Raw genomic sequence first — 14,383 nt, forward strand, 5'->3', positions numbered from 1 at the left:
CATTCTTTGGAACTGAGGCGAACGTTTGTTCTGTACTCTACATTATTTATTTGGTCGTTTGCAACTTTGACAAGTAATGTTAACTCTACTCGGGAAGCGAAACATCAAACCTTTTTAAAACGTGTGCTCAGAGTTGTGCATCAGTTTAGCGTCATCTCGGTTGCGCAGTACTCTGAATGGATTTTGAAATTCTTCTGAAACGACTGCATACATACTTTGTTCAGAAGTTTCCGCTCCTTTAATTAAATGAATAAAGACAAGAATCCTGCCACCGTCACTGGAGAAGGCTATTGCTATCAACATTAATAATTATTCTTAATATCAAACGCGTGATTTTCCTCAACAGTGACATAATTTTGAATGTATATGTTTATTATACCACTTTAATATTAACATACATTAACGTAAGCTGTTGCTCTTATTTTGACGGGACAAACTAACGGGTCAAAGTACTTCCGGGTTACCTTCAAAGCGCTTTTGCTTTGACGAACGTCATATCCCCAAACAGATAGCTTGTGCTTTTAAAGTAGGACAACTCCTGATGAGTTATTAGTTTATTTCCTCTTTAAGCAATTAGAATAAAGCGAAGTGCGGGTGAAACATGGCTGGTTTGCCTCCGGGGGACCCACAGCTGGTCTCAATGATCGTCAGTCATTTAAAAACACAGGGGCTCTTCGACCAGTTCAGGAGGGACTGTCTGGCAGATGTTGATACAAAGGTAACGATCCAAATCATGCAAAGTCTGTACTTCAAATAGCACTTCTGATCTGTGTTTTCTAACCCTAATTTGTTTTCTGGTTGTGCTGCTAGTTTATATTGGCGAGTATTTTATTTTTCATAAGGTTGGTTTCAAAAGGCCACCGTTTAATTTGATTAAATTTGTTGTAGAGAAGAAACGCAAGCTCTAAAATCTACACAAAACTCACCTTTCACATTGCTTGTTTAAAAAAATAAAAACAAAAATGTCTTTAAACATCTTTGCTTGTAGAAATAAGCATCTCTCTGTTACCTAGCAACCCCTATACGTTATCAGCTCACCTGTTACAACAGGGCAGCTGCAAATGTCACATCACATGTAGGAGAGTTTGATTTTCTGCAGATATTTGTTAAACACTCTGTTGATGTCTTGCAGCCTGCTTACTTGAATCTGAAACAAAGAGTGGACAACTTTGTGTCCAACCACCTCTCTAATCACACATGGAGCCCTCATCTGAACAAAAACCAGCTGAGAAACAACATCCGACAGCTCGTCCTGCAGTGAGTCTTTATTTGATTTTTCTACTTCATGTGTTGTTTCTTTTCCCCCTGGCTCTCTGACTAAACCAGTCTGAAGGTTTCTTGTTTTAAGCTTATTTTTTTCAGTCTGTGCTTCTTTCATTGTTAAAAATCAGCCATGATATCAGAAATTAACCAATAAACATCCAAATGTCATGCTGTTTATCTGCAAAATAAACTGCATGGTACATGGTACACTTTACTGTTAAGTAAAGATAAAAGCTGTGAGTATTAAATCAAACAAACCAACCATAGAACAAAAGGCTAATATGCAGAATAATGAAAGTCAAAATGGATATTATGTGAAGGTATTTAAGCTAGTCTCAGTATAAATTGAGTTCTACACTGGCAATATATTTACATTGGACACATGCACCTTAAGGACAAGAAGGTCTGTGTTTTTTGATCTAATATAAGGAAAAAACGGAAAAAAGTAATTATTAAGTTTAAAAGTCAGATAGTAGGATGGACATTCTATTAGAAATATTTCATACATTATTCAGAATAAAAAATATGGGTTTGATTGTTGTATTTGTGTGGGCTCCACCACATATTGGAGTAGAATGAAACGAGAGGGCAGATAAAATGGCAAAGAGGGCATCAAAATCCTATTAGTTTTACAGTTAAAACAAGTAAATCAGAGGGAAAGAGTTTTATTAAAAAAACTTGATGAAAAAATGGGAAAAAAGGTGGGATGAAGAAAAAACAGGAAGATGGTTTTATAAAATTCAAAAGATAGGAAAAAGAAGAAATGGAAGATGAAATATAAAGGAGAAGAGAGTGATAACAAGGTGAAGATTTGGGCATACAGGACTTAATTATACACTTTTCAAAATTCAAAAGCATACTACTGGCAAATGTGATTACTGTGGAAAATATGAAACTATAGATCATGTTATACTGGAATGTCATAAATATGAAAACGAGACAATATATATGAGGAGAGAGTTTGAATGATTTAAGATTCATTTATTAGATATTTTGAGGAAGAATTTGGGGGGTAAACGTATGCAAATAATTATTAGATTTTTAAAGAAAACTTATTTCATAGAATTTGATTGTAGAGAGGATGAATGTGTTTATGATATAGACAGGTAGAATACAAAGTTATGTAGAAGTATGTCGTGTTTTTTTTTTCTTTTTTTTTTTTTCTTAGATATGATATATATGTTTATTAGTAGTCCATCACGAACCACACTCCATAGCCGTAAGTGGCAGTAATGCTACTAAATGTTTGTTGCCAACTGCCAATAAATCCAACAAGAAGCGTATAAGAAAAGTTTATTTCAGATTAAATCCTAGAGAGTAAAAGTAAAAAAAAAAACATAAATATCTGGTTCCATCTGCTTTTGTTTGTAGTTCTTTATTTATTGTTGCATTTTTCCTTTTTGTTTCTCTCCCAGATCCGGTATGCTGGAGCAGGGGGTGGATAGGATTGTAGCCCAGGTGGTGGACCCCAAAGTCAATCACATCTTCAGGCCGCAGGTGGAGAGGGTGGTCCGTGAATTTCTGTCACCAGGCAGCTGCTCTGAAGAGCCGATGGCTCCTCTTACACCAGCGGAGATCAAGACAGAGAGCAACATTCCTGAACAAGGTGCTCAACCTTTTCCGTGTTTTCTTATCTATATTTCTGCTCTTTTCCTCCCAATCATGAGGTGGTCACGCTGTAGTACTAATCTGCCTAGGTTAAGTAATAATTCCCCACGCCAACGTTCACAAATCATCTTCCTCACCTGTTGCTATCTCCACAGCTTCATCATCAGCTCCAACTCCTGCCACCGGCAGCAATGCCATGTCCATTCTGGAGACTATCAGTTCTCTCAATCAGGAAGCAAGTGTCCGGACCAGTTCAGCTTCTGAAAAGGCCGGCAAAACTCAGGCTGGGGATGAGCCCATGGAGCTGGTGGAGGAGAGTGAGAGCGACATGGAGATCATCCAGGATGGTGACAGTAACCTAGAAGGAACGCGTCTGGAAGATTCAAATGCAGCTGAAGTCCAAGCAGCAGAAGTAAAGACAGAAAACCTGGAGGAGCAGATGGAGGTGGAGAAGGAGCCACTAAAAGAGGAGGTAAAAGTTGAGGAGGAGGAATTAGGAGCTCTGGAAAAAACGGAGGAAAAGAAGGAAAAACCTGCAAGCAAACTGGGCGGAAAGGCGTCTGAGGACAAATCAGAAGATGAAGCGGTAAAATCTACGAGCCAGGCCAAGCAGAAGGCCAGAGAGAGGATAAAGGAGGGTGAGCTGTTCTTCGCTTTTATAGTCAGAAAATTCACCTTTACATGATGGCAGAACTTTTACTACAGGTTAATCTAAAATATAATAAAGTCATAAAAGAAATCTAGTCTATGGCTAAACTTAATTCTTGTTCCTAACTCGCATCTCTCTATTTAAAGCATTCTTTCTGAATCAGATGAAAAGTTCATCTCTTATATTTCTGTTTATTTATTTTTTGGTTATTTATATTGGTTTCCTTTATCTACCTATCTAGTTAACTTTCTACCTTTTTTTGCCGCTTCATATAATTTATTCATAGGTTTTTGAAGCTGTTTAAAAAGTTAAAACAGTTTCTGCCTCGAGTACGTTGGTGTCTTGTTCTTAGGTAATGGTTGGATTAGCAGGAGTTGACATTTGGGTCTTCATTCAAATACACTAAAGCTGACATGGTCTGTTGTGGTAAAATAACACTGCTCCTTCTTATCAACAAGAGTCAGTTGAATTGCTTTAGTTTCTTTAGAGGTTTTGTTAGTGGGTCACACTGGGAGGAAACTCTAAGGTAAATCCATGACTCAATGGAGGAACTATATGTCCTTTTAGTCTGGGGAAAGCCTTAGATAGAGCATTTATTCCCAGGCACCAGTATTTCACTCTTGGACATATAGACAACTAGAAGCAGGGTTGCAGTGTTTTATAGATTAGAAGGATTTTAAACTTTTGTGTTTATGTATTTTACAGAATATTCTCTGGAGGACTCGGACCTGGAAGGCCTGAGTGACATCACAGTGAGCTCCGTCCACACCAGCGACCTGTCCTCTTTCGAAGAGGAAAGTGACGAGGATGAGGAGCCCTCGGATTCTTCTGAGGAGGGCGAGCTTCCAGCAGACGGTCTCTACCTTCAGAGTTTTTGTTGCTGCTGCTGCTTTATTTCTCCTGCTGGAATGGTTTGGAGCTGATATCCACCATGTTTACTCGTCTGCAGATCAAGGTGAGAAAGCTGAGAGGAAACCGACCGCAGATGAGACAGACGGTGAAGACAAGGAGCGAAAACCTCGCCGTAAGGCGTATGTCCACAAACCATTCCTCTACTCCCGTTACTATAGCGACTCAGATGACGAGGTCACTGTGGAGGAGCGTCGTAGATCTGCTGTGAGTGAAACGATGTTCACATTCAGCAAAGGCTAAAATCTATTTTCAATGAATAGGACTTTTTTTTATGTCGATGGTTAAAGTTTTGATGATGATGAAAAATAACCGCTAGATGTACAGAATATAAACCTGAATCTGATTTATCAGGCTAAAGACAAAGAGGACCGGCTGCTAAAGAGACAGCAGAACAGAGAGCGGCTGGAGGAGAAGCGCAAACAGAAAGCAGCGCAGGCGGAAGAGCAAGGTGGGATTACTTCTCTTTGTGGTGACATGCTGCATAAAAGGGCGACCAAAACTAAATCCCCTTTGAAAGAATCTGTTATTTCCAACAGTTTTAAACTAGACGTCACATTAAACTCATCCCTCTCTGTTTTATTCTGGAATAATCTAGTTATATTTACAGTTGTTAAACAGCCACATTGTTTTAATCAAATCCCTATCTGATAGCCAAACACAAAGTAATCTATAGTTATGAAGAAAGATGGTTTGAAAAAGAAGTTTTTTTAGTCAGCATAAACTGCCAATTGTTCTCTCCGGGTACTCCAGCTTCCTCCCACAGTCCAAAAACATGATTTTTTTAGGTTAATTGGCTTCTCTAAAGTGTCCTTAGGTGTTAGTTTGTGTGCGAATGGTTGTTTATCCTGTTTGTCTCTGTGTTGCCCTGCGATGGACTGGCGACCTGTCCAGGGTGTACCCTGCCTCTGGCCCATAGACAGCTGGAGATAGGCACCAGTACCTCTCGCAACCCCTCTTGGGATAAGCTTGACGGAAAATTGATGGATGGATGAATAAATAAACTGCCAATCCTCCAAGATCTAGTTATCTACCTACTCTTACTGTTCATTAAAAAAATCCCCAATATGTCTGAGGTAACCCTGGCAGCGCAGCAGAAGCAGTCCTGTTTGGTGTTTTCTTCCTGTGAAAGAAATTATATAACAATTAAAGCAACACTATAAGTGGAAAAGACAAACACAGCTAAATCAAAGTGTTTAAATGGCCTAGTCAAAGTCCAGATCTGAATCCTATGGAGGCAGTGCTGTTTACAGAAGTTCCCCTTCCAGTCCCACTGAGCTTTACTCATTGGGGCAAATTAGATTTTTATTTTTGCTGCACTTTAAATGGACTGCATCATTTGCTATGCCTCATTTTCTTTACCAGACAAAAGAAAAACGAAAGGTTCTGACGCTGCTGGGCTGGAGAGCCCCAAAGCCAAAGAAGCCCGGAAAGAAAGGAAAGTTCTGGAGAAGAAAATGGCGCTCAACAGGAAGCGGAAACTAGACTCAAGGTTTGACATCAGCAGCTGCACCCTTTAACTGCTACTTCTAACAAAGAGAACAGCTTTAGATGTTTCAGGAGATGTAAGCTTTAAATGTTTCAACTCTCTTCCAGAAAAGAGGGAGATGTGTTTGTAAGGAAGAAAGGAGACGCAGGAGAGATATCCAAGAAATCGGTGAGAGAAAGAAAACATTTTGCATGGAGTTGGTTGACTTTTACGGAACTAGCCTTTATTTTGTTCCATTTCTTTTTTAACAGGAGGTGAAACAATCGACTTCAAAAGCCCCGCAAGCTAAACTAGTGAGAAATCTGTCTGAATCTGCCTCCGCAGACGACAGGCCTGGGCGCACAAGCGGCAGCGTGTCTGAGGACTCCAGTGAAACTAAGAAGCTGTCTGAGAAAAGCCGGACACACTCGTTCATCCTGGATCTGGAACAAGGCTCCCAGGAGGCCCTCAAACAGCGCTCCTTTGGGAAGTTTGACCGTCTGCCCCGAAAAGAACGCAAGGAGAAGGAGCGCAGCCAGTCTGACGAACGCTCCAAGCTCAAACAAAAGCACGAGAAGAAACCTGAACATCTGGTGGAAGAACCTCTGCAGAGGGACGGTGGTGCAAGAGTTCCCTCTGAAGAAAAGACTGAGAAGAAGGTTAAGGTTAAAAGTGAGAAGAAAATATCTGGGAGTACTAAAGAAGGAAAGGTGACAGAGGACAGCACTGATGAAGGAGGGTCTAAAGATCCGAAGAAAATAAAAGGAGGATCTATGGAGAAGGACAAAATAAAGGAAAAAGATAAGAGCAAAGAAAAGGAAAAGGTTAAAGGAGATAAATCTTTAATGAAAAGTGATCTAAAGCAGCTGAATCGCCCAGATTCTGCGGGATCCTCTGAGGACCGCTCCGATAAGGAGCCCAACTCTGAAAGCACCAAGAAGAAAGAGAAACACAGTAAGGACGTGTTGAAAAGGTCAAAGAGTCACTCTGAGGACAGACCCGGAGATAAACCCAAATCTAAAACGGATGGTGAGAAAGAGAGGAGTAGAACCGACGGCCAGAGGACGCACAAGTCTAACCCTGAAACTGAAAAAGATTCCAAAAAGGTAAAGCCTGCAGATAAAGACAAGAGTGCCGAAAAACCAAAGGCAAAACCCAAAGAGGAGGCAAAGGCTGCATCATCGGTGAAGATGGAAAAGAAACCTCAGAGTCCTGATGTCCGAAGCGCTTTGATCTGTAAACCTGAAGCAGTGAAAGGGAAGAAAAAAGATGGAAGCCAAAAAGAACAGAAGAAAGCGTCTGAAGATGCTGCACTTGAAAAGTCAGAGCTTAAGATGTCAAAGAAAAAGCTGGAGAAGAAAGATAAAGTCCCTGAAAAGAAGATTGAGAGACAAGAAGATAAACCCCAGAAAGATGACAGAGCGGAAACCTCGGTCAAACCCTCCAGGTCAGACGAGCCTCCAAAGAAACAAGCTCCTCTCCAAGAGGCAAACACAGAGTCTGATCCCCCTACCGCCACCACGTCTTTCTCAGACGACACCTGCGACGCTTTAAGTGACATCACCCCCGAGCCATCTGAGGGAGAGGCGGAGTCACAGCCTCCCGAAAACCCAGGAGTACGCGCCGAGGCCAACGCCCTGATGACGCTGATGGACGTCTGCGCGTCGGCCGAGGCCAGACTCTCATCTGAGAGTCCTAAAGAGGAAGTGACTCCAGAGATGGAGCTTCAGGACGCCGACATGAAGATGAAGGAAGCCGCCCTGACCTTGCTCTCCATGGATCCCGATAGTACAGTTTCCTCCAGCGTAGGCACCCACGGCCTGAGGGAAGACCCACAGTCCATGGATACCACAGAGACAGCATCTCTATCAGGGCCGATGGTCACTGAAGCTTCACCGGCTGCTTCGGAACACTCCTCTCCAGTGGAAGCCTCCCTTCAAATCGAGCTTACCGTCCCTGAAACTAGTCTGGAAACATTTCAGCAAACATCTGGAGCTCAGGAGGAAAGGCCTCTTCATCTGGTGGAGGCAGCAGCTGAAGGTTCTGCATCTCCACAAACAGCTGCAGAGAAGGAGGAGAAAGAGCTCCCCCCAGTGGATGCAGCACCTGGAATCGAGCTCGCCGACACTGAAGCTATAACTCCTGCATCTCCACAAACTGCAGCTGAAGAGGTAAAGCATCCCTCTCCAGGGAAGGCGGGACCTCAGGTTGAACCCGTCGCAGCCGAGGCTTCCGCAGGTTCACCTCCACAAACCACTGCATCTGAAGAGGAAAATCAGATTTCCTTCATGCAAGCAGCAGCTTCAGGTGAGCCTACAGCCAGTGAAACCGAACCAACTCAGGAAAATGCTGCTGAAGCGAAGGACCAGGAGCAACCGGCACAGGTTGATGCACCTGAGGCCCCAGGTGTTTTATCTTTACAACCTGCAGCTGAAGAGGTACAGCCTCCCTCTTTAAAGGAGGAAGAACCTCAAACTGAACAGATTGCAACTGAGGTTTCATCAGCTTCACCTCAACGAACCGCTGCATCCAAAGAGGAAAGTCAGCTTTCCTTCATGCAAGCTGCAGCTTCAGGTGATCTTACAGCCCCAGAAACCAAACCAGCTGCATCTCTGCAAACCACTGCTGCAGCTGAAGACCAGGAGCAGCTGGCTCTGGTTGAAGCACCTGAAGCCTCAGGTGTTTTATCTTTACAACCTACAGCTGAAGAGGTAGAGCCTCCCTCTTTAATTGAGGAAGCTCCTCAATCTGAACTGACTGAGGTTTCATCAGCTTCACCTCAACAAACCACTGAATCCGAAGAGGAAAAACAGATTTCCTTCATGCAAGCAGCAGCTTCAGGTGAGCTTACAGCCACTGAAAGCAAACCATCGCAGCAAACTGCTGCTTTAGCTGAGGACCAGAGTCAGCTTCCTGTAACAGAGACTCCGCTGGCTGCTGGTGAGGCAAACCAGCCCGCCTCTCACGTCCAAGAAGCACCAGAGACGGAGATCAGTCCCATGGAAACCTGCTCATCTGCATCACAACTCCTGGATGAACCGGAAAGCTCTGAATCCAAGATGGATGCTTGTGAGACAAACAATGCAGACAAGGCTCCTCTGGAGGTAATCAAAGAGTCAAACAGTTTCTCATCTAAACCTTACCAAGGATATGAATACTTTTGTCCACTTTTGGATTCATTGGCTGAATGGTATCAGTTAAAATCTGTTTGTTTCTCTACAGGAGGGTGAAGCCATCTTTGAATGTCCAGATTCTTCCAAGGAGGAATCTAAAACTATTGAAACTTTATCAGCACCAGCAGACAAAGACAATGGTTAATTCTTAAACATATATTTTAAATTCTGTTCCTATTGTTAAGACGGACTGTAATTCTCATCCGTTTCAACCTTTTTTTTTCACCAGATTTGTCACCTGTTGTACCAGAAACAGAGGAGACCACCAGCGGCACAGGAGAGAGAACAGCTGGAGCTGCTTCTGGAGCCTCTGAGCACGTTTCAGAAATTCTCAGTGAATCTGGTGAGAGCCAATAGATTGATGCTAACATGCAGCCACAAGCTCTTCTTCTGGTATCTTAACCTTTCTGATTTCTGCAGAGCCAAACGCTGCAGTCAGAGAGAGCAACCCAGAGGTCAGGAAAGAATGATGTTACACTGAGATGAATGTGAGCTGCTTATTCTGTCTAAAATCTCTTTTAAATTTGAACTCTTATGTGTCTGCTTATAAATATTAGGGAGTGGAGGGAGAAGGTGGAGAAAACCAGACGGAGGTTGAGAAATGTAAGTTTTTTTTCATTTTTAAATCAATGAATGATGTTCAATAACAAGTTTTTATCACAGGAAAAGAATCACTCCAGTTTTCTATATTTTGCTCTTTATTTGATCAAAACATGTTATACGCAGGTGAAACTCAGAGTAAGACAGCAGAGGAAGGTGATCCAGAGAAGGTAAGATGTTACCCTTCAAACTTTGCTTCAATCAGTCTAGCATGTTTCTCATCCGTTGACCTGTGGTTGATCTTGTTTTAGATGGAAGCCAACATGTCCGACCAAACCCAGGCTGGAGACGCTGGCCCAGAGATCACAGTAACCAAACAAACCGGTACGTTTATTTCTCTGATGTTTATATCCATCGTTTTGCTCCTGATCTTCATTGCTACACGTCTGAATCTTTCAGCTAACGTCTCGAGAACAGACAGTCAGGATGATGAGAAGAGCTCAGACGTATCAGAAAAGGTGGGTTGGTTTTTATATTTTGGTATAGTATAACATTCAGTTCAGCTTCCATCTTGAACCCTATTTGTTTCACAGGAAGAGAAAGTGGTTAAGAGAAGAGGACGTAAAAGAAAGCTCTCAATAAAAAGCGGTACGTTTAGTTTGATGTTTAATTGATAAGAATCTAAGTTTCTTTATTTTTTGATTTGGCTGCATTTGAAACATTGTCGGAGGGAAAATAATTTTTTATCGAAACTAAATTATTGGAGGCTTTCTTATTATACGTACACTGATTTATTTATTTTTTTGTCTCATTTAAATGTTTCATATGATTAAAGTAACTTAATGTCCAAAAATGATAAGTAAATACCAAATGCAGGTTATAAATGATGATTTGGGGTAGTAAAGGAAATACCAAGACAAATCTGGCCAAATATTAGAAAGTCGTCTAACTGGTTGTTCAGTTATTCATCAACTATTAAACAATTAATCGGATTAATCGATTATTGAAATAATCGTCATCTAATTTAGTAATCAATTTATGGTTAACTGGAGTATAGAGACTCTAAAATGGGCCTTTAGCTGAGTAACCTCCTCAGAGCAGTAATTATACCAAAATTGTAAAAAAAGAAAAAAAAAAGGGGGGTAAATATTTTGCTTCTAAGATAAAAAAATCTTTTTCATCTGTCAATATGCTCTATCCAGCAATCCTTAATTAGAAAGCTTTATTTTCTCTTTGTTTAATTTAGTGAAAAGTCATCTTTAAGGAACCTTTTACTTTCCAATTATTAATCGAAAAAATAATCAACAGCCTAATCCATTTGGAAAATAATCGTTAGTTGCAGCAACAACTGCTTTGCCTTGGAAACATTTTGGCCCATTCCTCTTTGTAGAATCTTTCGTTGTTGATTGGAAACAGAGGTGCCACTGAGGTTTAGGCCGAGTTGATTCTAGCTTTCACCATTTGTGGCACTTTAGAAATGAGAAAGAAGATGCCACAGATGTTACTTGCGTATCTGTTCATCAGTTTCTTTAAACAGCAACCGGATCTTTTACCATTTTACTGTACTTCATGTTGTTTAACAGGTTCTAAGTGAATGTTTTTTTTTTTTTTTTATGTAGCAGTGATGAGTCCTGATCAGGCCTTCCCTAAATATTTGGTTCATTCCAGTTCATCCATGTTTTCTTATTTGATTATATTTGACATAGAAGCATATTGATTTTTATGTTTTCTCTCCCTATGGTAAGGTAAACTGTCATTGTAAGACTGCTTATTATATTTACAGGTTACATACAATGTTTTTAATAATCTTAAACCTTTAAGTGGCAAAAAACAGTAAGAAATCTGAGAAGTGATAAAATAATCAAGGCAGTTTTATTTTTATTGTTTGCAAATAAGAAGAGAGAATCCATCTAACTAACAGAACCACTCCTTCTAACCTAATAAAGTGTTATTTTTTTAACATCAGATGATACTAAGGATGAAAAGAGCGAGCTGCTGTCTGTCGAGGTGAGTCTAACCTTGATAAGGTTGTAGCTTTTAAATGAGACATAATGGGGTTAAAGTTTACATGCTGTCTAAAATCATCAGGAAAGTGAGAAGGAGATGGTGGTAGAGTTAAAAGCACCTCGCAGGGGACGGCCACCTAAAAGCACAGAGCAGGATCCTCAGAAAGAACCTGAGAGATCGGAGAAGACTCCGGGCCGTAGAGGAAGGCGCCCAGGAGGCGCAGCTAAAGGGGCAAAAGATGGTGGGTGCCTAATGTTTGATCATCCAAAAAAAGTGAAGAAATGTTAAAATTATAATAAACATGATTTTAGTCAGAATTGATTTGGTCTGAAATGCCAATAGATTAGATTTTTTGAAAAATCACTCACTCTTATCAGCATTATTCTTTATTTTTCCCCCCATTAAGAGAGAGGATGCAATGATTCAGTTATGAAGTTTTTTTAAATATAGCTTGTTGTGACATACTGCAGGACATGACTTTATGTTTAAACAGACAAAGTGGGATTTCTTTTCTGTCTTTTAGAATTTAATTGGTTTTCTATCTTTATATTAAATCTATAAAACAGATGCTGTTAGCAGGTTGTTGCAGAGGAGTGAATGCTTTACTTTCTATGGATTCCTCTGATTTTGTATTCTAACTTTAGATATACAGAAGAAACATGAGGCAGAGGCCGAGGACAGCTCTGGTCAAACTGAGACACTCGAAGAAGAAGAAGACGGCAAAGAGGTTGGTTCAGGATATTATGTGTATAGCTGCAACATATTTTAAAAAGCATTCATCTCTGCTTATACTTTTATATTGCATAATAGTGCAAAATCTGCTGAATATTGAACCTCAAAAATTGCTTTTATTTGTAACTTGTCTTTTCAGGGCCCTGAGCAGCAAAGTGGAGCACAGGAAAGCAATCAGAGTAAAAGTAAAGTGCAGCTGGTTTCTCCTGCTGCAGAGGAACATAAAGACACTGAGAAGACAGATTTCCAGGAGAGCAGAGACACACGTGAGTTTGTTCTACTATCACACAAGGACTAGGCTCAGTTTATCTGGCAAAGAGTCCTCAAAAGTATGGATCTAAAGTTTACTATGGAAAATATTCCTTAATATTGTATGGATTTACGTGATTTATAAAATACTATATTTTCATGAGTATCCAGTGCCAGATATAGGGAAGCAGAGAGCAGACGTGTTCCTCAGATACTCATCATTAACCCCTGAGCGTCGTCTCCTCAGCTGACTAACAAAAGCTGCCCCTGTTATTGTGGTTCTATTTATTTTACACCACTTTAGTCTTTAAGAGAAAGATTAATGAAATATATGGCCCAATTCCAAACCGGCCCCTAAGCACTAACCCTCCGTTTGCGCGTTCCCAGTGAGGGTCTGCCACATTAAGTGCCATCCCAAGCCACCTAGTGGGTAGGGTGAGTGGACCGTTCAATCCTTAATAGTGAATCTGCATCAGTGCAGACTCGCTGGAATTTTTTAGCACATGTTACAGCAACCTAAATGTAAATTCCACTGGTTTGCTGCATCTTCATCGCACTGACAGAAAAAAAAAGGTAATTCATTCCAAAATGGAAGTTCCTCTTTGAAATAGTTTTATCTGACCATTTACATTTGTTCTAAGAAAGGGGCAAATGTTTAATGTTATTTATACTAAAGCCCATATGGGGCGTCACTATGTAACCATAGCAACAACTGCTTTCCTTTTCCGTTGGAGGGAAGAAGCCGTACCATTCTCATTTATACTCCCACACCTTCAATCAAGGCGCCTTCCACAGCTGAGAGTGACTTCATTGGAAGTGACACTCAATAGTTAAGGGTTAGTGCTTGGGCTGCGGTTTGGCATTCAGCTTTTGAGGCGAAACTGAGCCAAACAGTTCATAATGTTTACCATGTAATGATGATTAAGAACATAATAGACAAAACTTCTACTTTGAATAAAACGATTGATGTCAATGGACAATTACATATATTACATCTCTAATTATTATTATTTATTAGATTCAGTTCAAACTAGAAAAAGCAAAACTATACAAAGTAATTATTATTTCAATAGCTTGTTTTTACATTAATTTACCAAGACTATTTTACCTTCATTTCACTCAAATGTAAAGTTTGTTGCTGTTAGGAGCTGTTCTAGCTGTTGACCCCCAGTGGAGCAGGATGGACTCGCTGTCAGAGACTCTATCATTCAATATTATTTTCATTCAGTATTTTTCCAAATACTCTGAGTACAAGTTCAGCTAATTGTTTTGTCCCTGATGAAAAACAAATGAATAAATCAAGAAATAATAGACTTATTGATTCTGCAATATAAGAATTAACATAAAAGTCATCATCCGATCTCTGCAAAGCTTATTCGATCTTCAGCAGTGAAATCTGTCTATAAGAGAGGAGCTGTGTTCATGTGGATGTATCTCTAACAACAGCTCATGTTTACACTCCAGGTCAGACGGGGATGAAGAGGAAGAGATCAGAAGAAGCAGAGGAGTCTGGAGAGGTGGTAGGATTTCTAATTTAGTCCCTTTTTTTGGACCAAACTGTTACTGTAGTGTTTTTAATTTCACCCAATTTTAACTCTGCAGGAATTTGGGGCTGAGCAGGGGGGGTCAGTGAATGAGCAAGAACAAACTGAGGAACAAGAAGACAAAATCAGTGGTCAGGAAACACACCTCATAGGAATGACATGATGCAAATGGGAGATTATCACAGATGTTGCTGCATAAAATAATCTTCATTACTTTGTGAAGTGCAGATGTTCCCTTATA

At 40.5% G+C, this 14,383-nt stretch overlaps 2 protein-coding genes across 2 annotated transcripts; both read left to right on the plus strand.

The window, feature by feature from the left end:
- The first annotated feature begins 484 nt into the window (after positions 1-484).
- bod1l1 (biorientation of chromosomes in cell division 1 like 1) lies at positions 485-9,540 on the plus strand. The gene is made up of 13 exons (XM_015387638.1): positions 485-718; positions 1,133-1,257; positions 2,679-2,869; positions 3,027-3,509; positions 4,226-4,375; positions 4,470-4,636; positions 4,784-4,880; positions 5,795-5,921; positions 6,026-6,086; positions 6,170-9,001; positions 9,120-9,210; positions 9,300-9,413; positions 9,491-9,540. Exons 1-13 carry the CDS (start codon positions 602-604, stop codon positions 9,538-9,540), a joined length of 4,605 nt encoding a protein of 1,534 aa, XP_015243124.1. The 5' UTR covers positions 485-601.
- Positions 9,541-9,615: 75 nt separating this feature from the next.
- Positions 9,616-14,147, plus strand: LOC107092926 (translation initiation factor IF-2-like). Its single transcript, XM_015387644.1, has 10 exons — positions 9,616-9,673; positions 9,797-9,840; positions 9,922-9,994; positions 10,070-10,128; positions 10,204-10,258; positions 11,577-11,617; positions 11,699-11,858; positions 12,262-12,344; positions 12,489-12,615; positions 14,063-14,147. Exons 3-10 carry the CDS (start codon positions 9,922-9,924, stop codon positions 14,134-14,136), a joined length of 672 nt encoding a protein of 223 aa, XP_015243130.1. The 5' UTR covers positions 9,616-9,673; positions 9,797-9,840; the 3' UTR covers positions 14,137-14,147.
- Positions 14,148-14,383: the final 236 nt, after the last annotated feature.

The sequence above is a fragment of the Cyprinodon variegatus genome, unplaced genomic scaffold (genome assembly GCF_000732505.1).
Source record: "Cyprinodon variegatus isolate N-32 unplaced genomic scaffold, C_variegatus-1.0 Scaffold400, whole genome shotgun sequence".
NCBI classification, from domain to species: Eukaryota; Metazoa; Chordata; class Actinopteri; order Cyprinodontiformes; family Cyprinodontidae; genus Cyprinodon; species Cyprinodon variegatus.

Bases quoted from the DNA above. Each gene is read 5' to 3' on its own strand.
- bod1l1 (XM_015387638.1), top strand. From the start codon at position 602: ATGGCTGGTTTGCCTCCGGGGGACCCACAGCTGGTCTCAATGATCGTC. The intron at 1,258-2,678 runs GTGAGTCTTTAT...TTTCTCTCCCAG, and splicing joins ATCCGACAGCTCGTCCTGCA to ATCCGGTATGCTGGAGCAGG. The intron at 9,002-9,119 runs GTAATCAAAGAG...GTTTCTCTACAG, and splicing joins CAGACAAGGCTCCTCTGGAG to GAGGGTGAAGCCATCTTTGA.
- LOC107092926 (XM_015387644.1), top strand. From the start codon at position 9,922: ATGGAAGCCAACATGTCCGACCAAACCCAGGCTGGAGACGCTGGCCCA. The intron at 9,995-10,069 runs GTACGTTTATTT...TGAATCTTTCAG, and splicing joins CACAGTAACCAAACAAACCG to CTAACGTCTCGAGAACAGAC. The intron at 10,259-11,576 runs GTACGTTTAGTT...TTTTAACATCAG, and splicing joins AAAGCTCTCAATAAAAAGCG to ATGATACTAAGGATGAAAAG.